Below are 15,930 nucleotides of genomic sequence, written 5' to 3' on the forward strand. Positions count from 1 at the left end.
TCTCACCTTTTTTTTTTTTTTTTTTTTTTGTCTCAATTCTTTAATTTTCCTCTGCATGCTAAGGGAGATCTTGCAAGAATAATTCCAGTTTGAGAAAAAGCATTGTGTATTTTTCTTGAAGCCTGTTCCCCTTTAGTAGATCTGGTGTGGAGACGGTCAGGGGTGTGGCCTAGTACTAAAGTCTGGTGACCTGCCCTTGCTGCTGGTTAGCACTTGTTAGCTGAAGAGAGCAGGTCTGTCTCCACGTGAAGGCTTAGCCAGAGTTTAAAAAGCCATTTGGTTGTCCTATCTGTAAGCATGGAGTAATTATACAGGGAAATGTCCAAGAAGATAGACATTAGCCATGGTTGTGATTCTGTGCTCTAAAACAAGTGTGCCCTTGGATGGGAGTAAGCGGATGTTTCTGTGTCTTAGTTAATTTTAACATAAGCTTGTGATGACGTGTTGTGATACTTTAAGTTTAAGGGTATAAGGGAGATGATAGTAAAACGTCTTCATAGTAGCAACTAAAACGATGATGTGTGTTTTTCCCTCCTTTCATTTTTATGACACCCAGCACGATGGAGCAGGTCACCGGCGGTATACAGTATTACTATAACGCTAAGTGTTTCCAAGTTTCATATCCTGGTTCTTGGGCTCCAGATCTGTGTTGCCATCCGTGTCCCCCCGGGCATCTTGCCTTCACGTTCCCATGACTTAGTTGCTTGAGGTGGTACCCTAAAGAAGTTGCTGGACTTGTACTGTAGATCAAAGTCTGAAGCTTTATCATTTTATAGTGGGACATACTTTCTCCTGTGCTAGGTGTGGTCCATGGGGGAGGACTCTGGTTTGGTCGTAGGGAGCAGAATCTACTTCATCTTTATGCAGATGAGGAATAGAGTTAAAATTAAATCCCTGTCTGACAGCAGAGATTAGAAATTCCGTGTTTGTACTCTCAGTACGCTATGCCTCCAGAGACGTGTAGAGTTTTGGGCAGGAAAAGGTGCTGAACACGGGATGATGGCAGATGGCTTTCAGATGGGAATTTGAGAGAACTAGGTCTTCTTTTATTAATTTGCCGTACTGGCTCTGGTGCTTCGTCTGTGAAACCCACTGGGCTATGCAGTGCGAGGGCAGGACCGTCGCTGTCCCTTGCCCTCTTGCCTCTGCGCGGCTGTGTCTCCGGGCCAGGGCCAGGCCAGCGCTCCACCGCAGGGGCTGCAGGTTGGGTGAGCAGCCTGAAGACGGTCTTGTCCTCATTCTCTGGCCTTGTGCCCCATATCCAGTCTGTAACCATGGAGGAGTAGGGGATTTTTTGATGTTTGAGGGAACAGTTAAATAGAGTTTTAGAAAAACTAGAAAAGGGTCTTAGTGTTTGGTTCAGAGGAAATTTAGAGGGAAAATACCATTTGTCATTATTGTGTCAAAGGTTTTAATCCTCTGGTTTAGAATGGCTCTGAGCCCAAGAACTATGCAAATAGAATTATGCGGATGTAATTCTCCACCCTTTGAAGACAGAGCGTGAGAGACTCCTGTCTGTGCAGTAAGGATGAAGCAGGCGCAGACATTGCTTCCCCACAGCTCAGGGCCTGCAGAGACTCCCCACTGCCTGAGAGACAAATACATATTCCTCAGAAGGGCCTAGAACCCCGGGCTGGCCTGTCTCCCTGTCTGACCTCCTCTGCCTCTGTTTCCCTGTTCGAGCCCTATGCCCAAGCCAATGGGACACCTGCCTTGTCCTGTGTGTGGACCTCGTTTCTCTCATTTCTTCAAGATTCCCTGCCTTAGCACCATCACCTGGTCAGGACCAAACCTTTCCCGTGCTGTGATTCTGAATAACCGGGTTTGGGCCCTCGTTGCCTGTTCTATACACATCGCTTGGCACGTAGAGCACACCGCCTGGTCTTGTCCTGCCCTTTGGCTGGGAGGCCCCCCGCCCAGCTGCCTGCTCTGCTCTGGCCCAGCAAGCGATGGCCGTGGATGGTGATGAGGCAGTGGGGGAGAGAAGGACGCTGGGTGAGTTGGGGGTTATTTTGACCCTGTGTACTTCACTGCGTCGGGGATGATGGTATTGGCTTCTTGTGGGGAAGAAGAGCTATAGAGGAAAGGCCACAGCCTTGTTTTACCTTTCCCTGATTTCCAACACACTGCTTCATCACATGCTGTCTTACTGTAGAAACTTCAGTGGCTCCCCATTGCTTTTAGAATCAAACGGGAGGCTAAGCTTTAGGTCTGTGTAACTTTCCACTCTCAGCTCCTGGAGCATTTTAGCCGGCTGAGCCCATTCACAGTTTCTCCTGCACACGGGAATTTTGTCCTTGCCTCCCTTTACCCCTGTAGCCTTTTGCTTCACCCTAAGCCCATTTCACTTTCAGGAACCACAGAGGAGCCTTTAACAGTAGCATGGAGTTTGGGAAAGACTTCACCAAACCAGGGCCTGAGAGGCTAGAAGAATTTGCCAGGCAGAGGAAGGAGGGGATACAGTGGAAAGGCGTAACACAGGGGCGCCTGGGGGGCCCCATCGTTTGAGCATCTGACTCTTGCTTTCGGTTCAGGTCGTGATTCCCACAGGGTCATGAGATCGAGCCCTATTTGGGGCTCTGTGCTCAGTGTGGAGCCTGCTTGGGATTCTCTCTCTTCTCCTCCTCCCTCTGCCCCTCCTCCCCCCAGCCTGCTCACGTGTGCTCTCACAGTGCAGACAAATTGGGGTGAAAGAGTGTGGCTGACTTTGGGAGTGCTGCTCCTTTGGGCTCTAGTCTACCGTCTGAGTCGGGAAGGACCTTAGTAAGCATTGCGTGCAGCCTCTACCCTCCTGTTGCCCGGGAAAGGAGTCCCTTCTGTAATACCCTGGACAGCTGCGCTCACCGTAGCAGTGAGCTCTCTGTTTTGTAAGACTGCCTGTCCCATTGCTCTTCTTTATCCTGAGTTTCAGACTTGGGCTCTGGGGTCAGACCGCGCACGGGAAAATCCGGGTTCTACCATCCGCAGGCTGTGTGATTAGTCGCGCAGCCGCTCTGCGCCCCAGCCATCCCCCGGGAAGGGTGAGCATGGTGCTAGTCGTCACCTTGTACAGTTAGCATGGAGTCAAGGAACTCGTCCGCATGGAAGCCCTAGAACAGCGCCTGGCTCGCCCCTCCTGCCCTGGGTGGTGTTCTTCTCTGTTCTAGCTCTAAGCCAGGAGTGTTCACTCTGTCTCCTGACAGCCCTTCCAGTGCTTGGACACCATGCAGTGCGGTCTCACAGATGGGTAAACTGAGGCCTTAAGTGGAGAGGCGAAACTCTGGGCCAGCAAGTGGTAGAGCTGTGACCCGATCCAGACCTCTCACACGGCTTGTTTCTCCCAGGTTGAACCAGGGTGCAGCCTTTGTAGGAAGCCCAATGCGTGCGTTCTGCTGCTTTGTGCCCCGTTCTCGTCTCTGAGGGGGTTGGTATGTTCTCGTGAGTACCGTGGTCTTGATCCCACTCGTGGTTAAGGACATTAAGATGGAATGGTCTGAGCGCCGTCCGGTGTTACGCTGCTTCTCTCTTTTTTTTTTTTTTTTAAAGATTTTATTTATTCATTTGACAGAGAGAAATCACAAGTAGGCAGAGAGGCAGGCAGAGAGAGAGGAGGAAGCAGGCTCCCTGCCGAGCAGAAAGCCCGATGTGGGGCTTGAACCCAGGACCTGGGATCATGATCTGAGCCGAAGGCAGCGGCTTAACCCACTGAGCCACCCAGGCTCCCCATATGCTGCTTCTCTTGCATGCTGCGGCCGAGGGCCTGCCCTTGGGCGATGCCTCAGTGGTTGTGGCATGGGTGGAGAGGCACGCAAGTGGGCATGTTGGCGGAGGCCTGAGGCCGGAGAGGAGGACGGAGATGCAGCACAGAAGGTTGCTGTCTGCATGGAGGTGGTGTCAGCTCCGTGGAGATGGGCGGCCGTGCTCTGTTTCCAGAGAATAGGAAGTCGACTTGCTTCCCTTTGCACAGTTAGGGCCAGACCTACTATATTTAGTCGGGTTTGAGCACCCCCGCCCCAGGCTGCAGAGATGCAAACTGTTGGGACTCTCTTTAGTGAGGGCTAACTTGCATATTAAACATGAAACAGAATAGAATGCAATAGAAGATGTCAGGGTACATTGTATCTAGTAAGAGAAAGTTTTACATTGTTTCACGAGGCATGTTAGCATGATAGGCCCTGGGGCATGGCACAAAATATATTTCTTTTTATTTTGTTTTATTTTATTTTTGACAGAGAGAGGGGGCACACACAAGAGCCAGGGGTGTGGCAGAGGGAGAGGGAGAAGTGGGCTCCTCCCTGGGGCGGGATCCCAGGACCCTGGGATCAGGACCTGAGCGGAAGGCAGATACTTAACTGACTGAACCATGCCCCCAAAATGTATTTCTTTCTTTGTTTTTTTTTTTAAAAAAGATTTTATTTATTTATTTGAGTGACAGAGATAGTGAGATAGAGCACAAACAGAGGAGAGGGGGAGGGTCAGAGGAAGAAGCAGGCTCCCCACGGAGCAGAGAGCCAGACTTGGGGTGACGTTGGGCAACATGGGGCTTGATCCCAGGACCGCTGGGATTGGGACCTGTGCCAAAGGCAGACGCTTAACCACCTGAGCCACCCAAGCGCCCCCTTGAAATGTATTTCTTACAGTGGCTCAGCCAGTGATACGAGACGCACTGGGGTTATGTCAAACTGGAGGGTCCCAGAGGGGACAGCCAGCATGGGAATGAGCCAGCCATAGCGGAGTGAGAACTGGTTGAGGGAGACTCGGGGCCTGTTGCCCATGTTCAATGATCGGTGGGCTGTTCTGGGGCACAGGGATTGGATGTGTTCTGAAGGGCCCCACAGGTGGTGACACTAGGGAGGTGCATTTCCATCCATTACACAGAGAAGAGGGTTGTTGCTGTCAGAACTGGTCAGAAGACATGAGCTTCCCATCACCAGTGTGTGTCATAGAGACACCGGAGAAGGAGTTCAAGCCACGTGAAGGCATGTATATGAAGAGATTGGTAGGTCCATTCCAGTTTGAGGGTTTAAGTAGATCTGGAATGATCAGTCTTCTCCAGTGGCCTCCTGGTACCCTTGCTAGGCGATGGAAGCCCCTCAGCCTGACGGGCCAGGCTCTCTGTCCTCTGGCTTCCACGGCCCTGCCTCCTGCTGCACCGGGAACGAGAGTCCGTGCGGTCTTGCCTGCTCTCTGTGTCCAGGCTCACATTCCGGCCCCTCTTCCTAGGATGGCTGCCTCGTCTGCACACGCTCACAGATTCCTAGTTACTCATCAAAACTCAATGCAAGGGTGGTTTTTCTCAGGGCCGCGTTTCCTGAATATCCCAGTCCTTTTTGGGCTTCTGGCCTCTGGAGCGTCTGTCAGCTTGTGGCACAGTAGTGCATGGTGTAGGATCCCAAGTCATACACAATCACATCCCGATACCATGATTTACGGCTGCCAGCCTTGTGACCTCGAACAACATCCTTCGCCTCTCTGTTCCTCACTGGTAGAAGGGTAGCGCCTACCTCGAGGGTTGCTGCGGAGAATACAAGTTGCTCCCGGTGTGCGGCTTAGAGCTCTGCCTGGGGCTTGGTGACTGTCTGTTAGGGACCTGGGTTGTTTATGCTCTAGCTGTGTTGTGGGGATGAGCACACGTCACATTGCCGCTGTTGGTTTGCAGATCTGTCTTTTCCAAGGCTGTGAGCATTTCGGAGGGCAAGGATGTGCCCTGTCGGTTTTCCCACGTGTGGAGCCAGGCTCAGCTTCAGGGGCACAGTGGCCACCTGTCAGAGAGGACTGAGTGTGCTCGGAAGCAGACTGGACTCCGGGAAGTCCTGCGAAAAACACCAGCTGTTAAGTGTTGGATTTGAAAACCGGTACATTTCTTTAAAGACAATTTCCAGGCATCGGGAAATGATGTATTTATTTGGTGAAGCTATTAGCAATGCTGTTCTGATTTTTTTTTTTGTCACACAGTATGTCTTTGTTTTTCTTTGTTTAAAAATTCTTTTTATTATATTCAGTAACTCCTGACAGATCAATAGAATTTTTGTTTGTTTTTTTTTACAATTTTTAATGTACTTAGTTTTTTTGTTTGTTTGTTTTTATAAAGATTTCACCTATTTGAGAGAGGGAATAAGGGGTGAGGAGCAGAGGGACAAGCAGACTTGCTACTGAGCAGGGAGCCCAGTGTGGGGCTGGACCCCAGGACCCTGAGATCATGACCTGAGCTGAAGGCAGAGGCTCAACTGAGCCACCTAGGTGCCCCCTTAGTGTAATTTAACTTAATTTAATGCTTTCTTTGAGACAGAGAGAGAGAGAGAGAGACTGGGTGAAAGGAAGGGAAGGGTGGAGGGAGAGAGAGAATCTTAAGCACACTCCATGCTGAGTGCAAAGCCCGATGTGGGGCTCAGTCACATGACTGAGATCATCACCTGAGCCAAAATCAAGAGTTGGATACTTAACCAACTGAGCCCCCTACGCACCCCTCTGCTTGGCATTCTCCCTCTCCCCCTCTTCCCACTTGTCCCCTCTGTCTCTAAATAAATAAGTAAATCTTAAAAACAACAACAACAGGGGTTCCTGGGTAGCTCCGTGGGTTTAGCTTCTGCTTTCAGCTCAGGTCATGATCTCAGGGTCCTGGGATCGAGCCCCGCATTGGGCTCTCTGCTCGGTGGGGAGCCTGCTTCCTCCTCTCTCTCTGCCTGCTTCTCTGCCTACTTGTGATCTCTGTCAAATAAATATATAAAATCCTTAAAAACAAAAACAAAACCAAAAAACAACAACAGTAAGCCACCGTGGGGCCATCCTGTAGCTCCCTTCTGCAGCCTGCTGTTCTGTCTGTGGTCCTCACCCTTCTGTGTGGGTTCACTTTGGTTTCCTCTAGCCCCCAGGCCGTGTTCACATTTTCCCGTGGTCCCAGAAATCTTGTAGGGTTGATGTATTCACTGTGTGAGACGTTCCCTTAGACAGGAGGAAGTATTACGCTACCTAAAAATGTGAAGCCACTCATCCAGTCTGTCCTGTGCTTGAAGTGGGCCCTCAGAATTGTTGATTTTCCTCATCGCTCACATGGCACGGAGCCCGTGTGATGCGTGCTAAAAGCCATGGCCCCCGCACTCCCAGCCGGTGTGGCCCACAGAGACGCGTCACCCTCGGCTGCTGCAGCTGGCTCTGAAGCGGGTTTCCTGCGCATCCCCGGGCGACGCGGGTGCGTGGCTCTGTCAGTTTTCAATCCCACGCCTCATCCGTCTCCTTCCTGCCACGGAAGGGGAGGCCTTCGCTGACCTTCACCTTCCCGTCCGTGCCCGGGTGCGCACGTCTCCCGTCCCCCCGGCGGATCCTTTCATCTTGGTGTGTTGGGGAGAACAGGCGTGCCCATCTGTACGTGGCTGAGCCGTGCAGCACCCCACGACTGTGGCCTCTTTCTTGTACAGCATTGTGTTTTCTCTGAGGTTGACGACTGAGCGGGTGCTGTTCTTGTGCGCGATCTTCCGTCACTAACGCAACTACAGGCTTCCGGCCCGAGCCCGCCTCTCTCGCAGCACACCGGCTCTGCTCAGGCCCACGGCAGCTCCAAGAGGCTCATCTCAAGAGCCCCCGACCAGCTTCGTTCTGGTCCTGGTGTTCTTCAGGTTGTCAGCATCTCCAGCAACCGGGGCCTCATTCTCTCTCTGGTTGGACCCCAGTCTTCCCCTTTCTTGGCGCGTTCCGTGTTTGGGCAGCCGCAGCCTCCAGGAGCTTTCTGAGTGAGGGAGCGTTAATAGGCTCCTGTTCTGAGAGCCTTGCTGGGTGAGAACGTCTTTTCCACTCCTGCGCAGCGGGCGGTATTTTGACTGCGTGTTAACTTCTGGGTGAGAGAGAGTCCCCCCAGGATGCTGAAGGCCCTGCTCCTGTCCCAGCTTCCCTTGTAACTGCTGAATCGGCCCTGATTCCCGACCTCCGACATGGACGTTGTGTCTTCTCCGTGGAAGCAGGAACTTCTCTTTCCCCTCCGTCTTACAAAATCTGATCACAGTGTGCTTTTAGTCCCTGGGGGGGGGGTGTTCAGCCTCTGCAGTGTCAACAGTCATGTCCTTCAGCTGCATGAAATTATCTTAGATCCCAAGAATGGTTATTTCTCTCCCTCCCATTTCTGTGTTTCCTTCTCTGCCACTCACAGTGTTTGGATATTGGATTTCTGGATTGGTCTCCTGGTGGTTTTCCTCTTGCCTTGCCCAGTTCCCATGACTTTGTCTTTATGCTCTACTCTCTGGGCACTCTAGTCAATTTATCTTCCCCAATCTGCTGAGAGATTTTCATTTTGCTGTGATATTTTAACTTTCAGGAGCTTACGAAAGTGTTCTGAATAGACTATTTTCAGTAGGAGTCTCTTGGTCTTTTATGACAATGCAGGGTCCCTTTTTATTAGGTGGTGTTGGTGGCAGCTCCCCAACTCTGAATATACCCAAACCCACGAGGTCGTACACCTTAAAAGGGTCAGTTTCATGGTATGTGAATTATACATCAGTAAGCTGGTATTAAAAATAGTTTTTAGGGGCGCCTGCGTGGCTTGGTGGGTTAAAGCCGCTGCCTTCGGCTCGGGTCATGATCCCAGAGTCCTGGAATCGAGCCCCGTATTGGGCTCTCTGCTCGGCAGGGAGCAGCAGGCATCCTCTCTCTCTGCCTGCCTCTCTGCCTGCTTATGATCTCTATCAAATAAATAATAAAATCTTTTAAAAAATAGCTTTTAAAATATTTCTCTGAAGATAAGAACGATAATCTTTTTCACATTTTCTTTTCCTTTTCCTTTCTTTTCTCCAAGTTGCTGTTTCTGTGTTTCCTCTTAGGCCTTTCCTCAAATGTCCAGTGGTCCAGGAAGGGAACCTAAAGAGTGGGTGCTCCCTGCATCTGGTTGGTGACACTGAGCCTCGGCGTATGGTGAAGAGGTTGGGCATTTCCGTGGGGAGCCCTCTGGTACCTCTGGTACAGTGTCTCCAGGTCTATCCTCAGGGGCTTGTCTGGTGCCCCAGAGAAGACCCACCAGTCTCTTGCCTGGAGGGTTGGCATCTCTGTCCGGCCGCTAGTGTTCTGGGAGCCCTGGAGCAGGGGCGGGTCTTCCAACCCTACCTCTGTGGGCTCTCGTGCAGGCTTTTCCTCGTCTGGAGACTGTACCACTCACTCTCTCTGAGGAATCAACCCCCAAGCTTCTGAGTGGAGGGAGGGTCTGTGGATGTCTTATGTTTGTTTGTTTAATGGAAAATTTTAAACATAAGAAAGTTGAGGTAAGCTTAGAATGATCTCTCACATTTCAGTTCCAGCACGTACAACTCCAGGCCAATTTTATCTCATCTACCCCCCCACCACTTCTTCCTCCAAATTATTGTTAGTGTTTTTTCAAGATCTGATTTATATATTTGTCAGGGAGAGAGACAGACAGGCAGACAGACAGCGCAAGCAGAGGGAGCAGCAGACAGAGGGAGAAGCAGGCTCCCGCCGAGCAGGGAGCCCAATGCAGGGCTTGAACCCCGGACCCTGGGATCATGACCGGACCCCGGGATCGTGACCTGAGCCGAAGGCAGACACCTAACTGACTGAGCCATCTAGGCGCCCTTAACGTCTTTTTTATTTTATTTATTTATTTATTTTTTTAAAAGATTTTATTTATTTATTTGACAGAGATCACAAGTAGATGGAGAGGCAGGCAGAGAGAGAGAGAGAGGGAAGCAGACTTCTTGCTGAGCAGAGAGCCCGATGTGGGACTCGATCCCAGGACCCTGAGATCATGACCTGAGCCGAAGGCAGCGGCTTAACCCACTGAGCCACCCAGGCGCCCCTTAACGTCTTTTTTAAAACAAATTAATTAATTTTTATTTTTTCGCTCTAATTTCTGTCTCATGACCTTCATTTTTGCTGGCCCTTCTCGTGACAGCCCATCCCAGGCACCTGTTCCTCACCCTGCAGGCCTGTGCTCCTGCGCCCGTCCTCACAGGCCGTGTCTTCTCTCTGCCACGGTCTATGTCCACTGACCCTTTCCGTGTCATTTCCTTTGGGTGTGGAGTCAGACCCAGCCCAGCTTCCTGATTGGGCCTAATCAGACAAGAAGAACAGGGTGATAGTTTCCCTCCTTTTGAACGTTGTTCTTTGAGTAGTGTAGCCTTTGGTCCTGTCACGTTTTTGGATAATCCTGTTGGGTTGAGGAAGTGCCAGGGGAATGCTGCGTCCTTCCCTCACACGTTGCCCGAAGCTCTGTCCGGCCGCCTACACATCTAGCCCTGGCTCGTGGACCTGAGCGTAAGGGTTTACCTACGTGTCCCTAATGAGCATTGTGTTTGGAGGTTTGTGGTGGAAATCGGGGTGCTCGTGCCAGTCCTGAAGCCTTAGCGGGACATCTCCGTGCTCTACTAAACGAGGGAAATCAGGAAAGGGCAGGCGTTCTGGGGGAGAGGGAGGATTACTTTGAGAAGAGGGTGGGAGACTGCTGAAGTGCTCCCTGGTGAGGGGTGTTTGTGAGCGAGCGAGTCAGCAGGAAGACACAAACCGCTGCTGCGGGTGAGACTGGGATCTGGGGGACGTGGCAGCCGCCAGGTGAGGAGAGTCTTGTAGAACATGATGGGGGCCATGAGGGGGCCGGCCTGGGGCGCAGGGGAGGCGGCCGGCGCGTGTTCGAGAGCATTCTGATGTGCTTCCCGCGTATTGGCTGCTGTTCCAATGCCACTTGGTCCAGACGGCGGCTGTGAGTTTGGAGCCCTGCGCTCCATCTTTCCTATCAAGGTGCTCAGGCTTCTGGAGGTAGAGGGATGTGTGGATGGTCACACAACTGCTTAGTGACAGACCGGGGTTCAGACTGAATCCCACTCTGTACCCGGTTCCCTGGGTGGCCCCACGCCGGAGAGAGCGAGCTCGACTGCAGCCAGATGGCAGACACGGTTGGGACGGAGGCAAATATCCCGTTAGGTCCCGTGTCTGAGGAGTGTTTGGAAGGAAAAGCCCTGCTCACCCCTAGCTGCTACCCCCAGCCAGGTCCCTGGTGCGAGCGCTCTGTCCGCTCTGTCACCCCCTGGGAGACGCCGCGCTGCTGGCTTTCCCAAGTTATTTGGGGGAAGGATACTGACCTCCTGCGAGGGAGGTGAGATGACAAAACCGTGTGTGTGGAGCAGCGGTTGTGTGCTTGTGCTTAGCCTTTGCGGAGCGCAGCGAGTCACTGCCCTGAATCTGTCCTCCGGAGGCTGGGAACGGCCCCCGTGCCCGGCTCCCGCTGGGTGCCGGCGGCCGCGAGGTGTCGGTTTGGGAGCAGCCGCGATCACAGCACATCTCTTACTTTGCAGGCCTTTGCCCAGTTCGACGCAGAGGGCGATGGCACCGTGGACGCGGAGAGCATGCTGGAGGCCCTCAAGCATTCCAGCGGCGCTAACCTCCAGGGTGAGCTGAGCCACACCATCCGGCAGCTGCAGGCCTGCTCCCTTGTCCCAGGTAAGGCCGGAGTGCGCTCTTGCAGCCCGGCGAGCTCTGCCGTCCTCCAGCCATAACTGCGCAGGGCGAGGGCCCCGTGTGGCGTGTGAACCGACTCACTCCTGTGTCTTTGTCTCCTTTGTCCCCAGTACCTTGACGCTTGGGCAGCTTTGCTGTTTTCATGAACTTCTGTCGTGAGAGGCTCTCTCTGTTTCACTCCCTCAAGAGGCTGTCCCTGGCCCCGGTTCTCTGTGCGTCCTGCATTTGTCTTTGCCTCATGCCATCACTGTAATTAATTAATGACCCACTTGTCTGTAAATGTTCATCTTTCCTCCTGTACTGTGCGCTCCATGAGGACAGCGACCTTTTCTTTCTGCCGTGTCCTCGCATGTAACACGTCTTTGGTATATGGTAGGCACCCAGTGGGTTTTTTTGTTTGTTTGTTTCGTTTTATTAGTCAGCTGTCACTCTGAAATTTAAGTGATAACACAAGTAGTGTACAAATTAAGCAATACTTCTACATTATATCTATGAAAAACTTGTGTTTTTATCTGGTTTCTTCTGGGGACTCAGAAAACAGAATCCAAGTTAAATCATCCTTCTTTCTTGCCAGTGAGAAAACAATTTGAGTTTTTGGAAGGACAGAACTTTGCATGTCCTCCTTTCAGCCTCAGCTTATCCCAGTACTTCTCTCTCTGCCTTCAGTGTCCTGCTGCTCAGCAGGAGCCCGGCACAGCAGCAGTGGGGCAGGTGGGCATGGGAGATGCGTGACTGAGTCCACTGGCCCTTGACCTCTCTGGCTTCACACGGGCGCTGTGCTGCGCTGGGGAAGGATGATGGCTGTGAATTAGTAGGGTGTGCAGACTGCCCTTCCTCCTCGACTTGTCTGGAATTACGTTATCGTTACAGAGCGTTGTAGGGAGTCCACACGTGCAAACTCCTCCTCTCACGGCAGTAGAAATGATGTTTTGTATCATGTTCAGCTAAATTGTATCTTGGCATTTATGTATGACTCCCACTTCCGCATTACCAGCCTGTGGGAAGCATCAGGAACTCTGTGTGGACACCTCAAAGAGATGTGTGGGAGGGGAGGGGAAGGCTGGAGACCAGGGAGCCCACCCAAGAGGAAACTCCCTGCACTGTGGCTCCTGGCGACTGGGGAGAGAAATGTGGGGTTCGGATCCCGAGGTGCCTGTGTACCAGAGTTGTGACTGGAACGTTCTAGCCAAAATTTTCTGTCCCCACATAGTTTAAAGAAATTGTTTTATCATGGTCCTAGCAGGAACCTTGGTAAGCTGGGCTAGCCTGTCCCCAGGGATTGGTTTCCTTGTCCCTCTTTCTGAGATTGGGACTTGTCCCTTTGTCACCCCATTGTGCTGATGTTCAGTGCTTGCTGGACTTGTGTGACCTCCCACGGGCAGAGTCTGTATTCTCACTGGCGTCCCGAGCACATGGGGCGCCGTCAGCCGTGCCTTCACGCGACAGCGATGCTGCTGTGGGGTCTGCCAGTGGGAGGAGAGCTGCGTGAGGAGGCTGAGGGGTGCCATGGCTTCTGAGTCACGGGGACATGGACCCAGTGTCTCCAGGCTGTGCTGGGGTGCTTCCGGCACACGGCTTCTCCTCAGCCTCCTGTTCTGTCTTGAAAATCAATGTGAAGTCTCCTTCTTTTTTTTTTTTTTTTAAAGATTTTATTTATTTATTTATTTGACAGACAGAGATCATAAGCCGGCAGAGAGGCAGGCAGAGAGAGAGGAGGAAGCAGGCTTCCTGCTGAGCAGAGAGCCCGATGCGGGGCTCGATCCCAGGACCCTGAGATCATGACCTGAGCCGAAGGCAGCGGCTTAACCCACTGAGCCACCCAGGCGCCCCTGAAGTCTCCTTCTTAAGTACAACCTGTTTGTTTCACGTGTAATTTCTCCGGGTGCTGCTTTGATGGGTGTTGGATCTGTGGAAGTTCATCCCAGTGCACTTACGCCACAGGTGCTTTGCGTTGTGTCCGTTATGACTCGTTAGAAAGCAAACAGAAAAGACTTCCCCCAAGTCTACAAGTGTGTCTGAGCTCCAGGAAAAGCCGCTGTGCTGCTCCTCTCCCCTTTCAGGCTGTCTTACGGGCACCTTGGTTGCAGGAACATGTGTTGTAGGTTATGACGGACCACGAGGGCAGTTTAAACAGAGAGACATGGTGTGTTTGGTGTTTTTGTAGGGTTAGGCGGGTTAATGCCAGACCAAGGGCAGCCAGGAGATCCCGTCAGGAACTCTGCGTGGGTCAGCACGGGCAGGAAGTGTTGAGCCCAGGGTCTGGGCAGTGGCCGAGGGCCGGACAGAGCAGGCAGACCCCAGGGAGCTGCTGTGGAGAGGACGTGGGGGCACGGGAGGGGCACCGGGGACAGAGCCTCGTGCCTTGTGAGATGCCCCCCAGGAAGTACGGTCAGGGCGGTGGCTGCGTCATTATCGTGTTTCCTGTAGCTTAGTGTAAAAGCAGTGACACTTTGACTTCCTAACCTGATAAACTTGATTCCTAGTTCACACACTGTGTGCAAAATTATGTAAAGACATATAGTTGGTGTCTCAGTGCTTACACATTTAAAGCTTGGATTGAAGCAAATGTAGTGTAAGTCTTCTAAAATTCCACTAAACTAAACTAAAATTTTTTTTCAAGATTTTATTTTGAGGTGCGCCTGGGGGGCTCAGTGCGTTAAACCCACTGCCTTCGGCTCAGGTCATGGTCTCAGGGTCCTGGGATCAGGCCCTGCATCGGGCTCTCTGCTCGGTGGGGAGCCTGCTTCAGCCTCTCTCTCTGCCTGTCTCTCTGCCTACTTGTGATCTTTGTCAAATAAATAAATAAAATCTTTAAAAAAAAAAAGATTTTATTTTGAAGTAATCTCAACAACCCAACGTGGGGCTTGGACTCACAGTCCTTGGATCAAGGGGCTCATGGTCCACCAAATGAGCCAGCCAGGTGCCCCAAAATGAATGCTTAAATTGAGGTTACCACTGGTTCATTTCTTTTCTTGTCTTTTTTTTTTTTTTTTCCTTAAGTAGGCTCCATGCCCAGCATGGAGCCCAATGAGGGCCTTGAACTCATGACCCCAAGGTCAAGACAGATCCTCAGGAGTCAGCCACTTAAATGACTGAGCCACCCAGACAGCCGCAGGTTCATTTCTTAAAACTTGTTTCGATTTTTAAATGATTAAAGCTGAAAATATCAGCAAAGATTCTTAACGGCTGCTTTTAATTCAGCCAATTCAGAGAGGCCACCAGGACGGGAGCGTGGGAACACTGCTATGGCGGGTTCCTGTAAACACCAGACATGGATTTTGTCTTCCCAGGTTTCATCGACATCTTCTCCGAGTCCAAGGAGGGGCTGGGTGTGCACGCGTCCCTGATCCTGCGCTTCCTGCACCGCAACCGGCTCTCTGGCACGGCCGTGCCCTGCCCCATGTTGGACCACTGCACCAACGTGTGTGCCATGAGGGCCTCCGTTCTCAAGGAGTCCTTAGACCAGCTGCTCCAGAGGGAGAAGGGTGCGTGCACGCATGCTCTGGGGGCTCCTGAACACGGTCTGTGAGTTGTAGGAGCCAGCACTCTCCCTGCCTTTGGCTCTGGAAACTAGCCTGCCTGCCTGTCCTCCTTCTCTCCCTCCTTCCCTCCCTCCCTTTCTCCTCCTCTCCTTCCCTCCCTTCCTTCCCACTTTCCTTCCCTTCCTTCCTTCCCTCCTTCCTTCTCTCCTTCCAATTCCCTTCCTTCCTCCCTCCTTCCTTCCTTCCTTCCTTCCCTTCCTCCTTCCTTCCCTCCCTCCCTTCCTTCCCTCCTTCCTTCTCTCCTTCCAATTCCCTTCCTTCCTCCCTCCTTCCTTCCTTCCTTCCTTCCCTTCCTCCTTCCTTCCCTCCCTTCCTCCCTCCCTTCCTGCCTTCCCTTCCTTTCTTCCTTCCCTCTCTCCTTCCAATTCCCTCCTTCCTTCCTTCCTTCCTTCCCTTCCTCCTTCCCTCCTTCCTTCCTTCCCACAATTGACTTTTCTTCATTCAGGTCTCTGCTCAGATGTGACTTAGGGAGGCCTTCCCGCATTACCCTATCTAGTTAACGCCCCCATTCCCCACTTCTGGTCACCATCACCTTTGTAGGTTTAATGGTCTAACTGGCACTACTTGAAGTTGTAAAATTATGATTTCTCTGTGTGTCTACCTTGTTTGTGTCATTATCCTTAGCACTTGGAGCTGGGCCACATAGTAGGTACTCTGTGAGTCGTTGAGTCACTGAGGAAAGCCACTACACGCAGTGTGGACTCACTCAGAAGTTGGGAGTGCCAATAGACTGGTCCGTGGAACGTAGTAGAGTCCAGAAACAGACCCACATGTGTGTGGGAGTAGAGTACCAGAGAGAGTTGGCGTTACAAATGGTGGAAAGGAAAATTAGTCAACAAGTGGGGTCAGGGCAGCTGGCCAGCCATTTGGAGAGAAAAATAAAGCCAGACTCTTATTACCCCATTCCATTCATGGAAACAAATTTCAGGTGGATTGAAAGGTCCCACTGCAAAGAGACTTG

General features: G+C 51.9%; 1 protein-coding gene across 4 annotated transcripts in view; it reads left to right on the plus strand.

The window, feature by feature from the left end:
• The window catches only part of ZZEF1 (zinc finger ZZ-type and EF-hand domain containing 1), a 97,523-nt gene that overhangs the window by 4,861 nt on the left and 76,732 nt on the right, over positions 1–15,930 (plus strand). For all 4 annotated transcript variants that reach the window (XM_047709270.1, XM_047709271.1, XM_047709272.1 and 1 more), the window contains exons 2-3: positions 11,265–11,409; positions 14,718–14,912. In XM_047709270.1, the coding sequence (XP_047565226.1) occupies positions 11,265–11,409; positions 14,718–14,912 (340 nt within the window). The remainder of the gene's footprint in view (positions 1–11,264; positions 11,410–14,717; positions 14,913–15,930) is intronic.

This window comes from Lutra lutra, chromosome 16, assembly GCF_902655055.1.
Source record: "Lutra lutra chromosome 16, mLutLut1.2, whole genome shotgun sequence".
In the NCBI taxonomy this organism is placed as follows: Eukaryota; Metazoa; Chordata; class Mammalia; order Carnivora; family Mustelidae; genus Lutra; species Lutra lutra.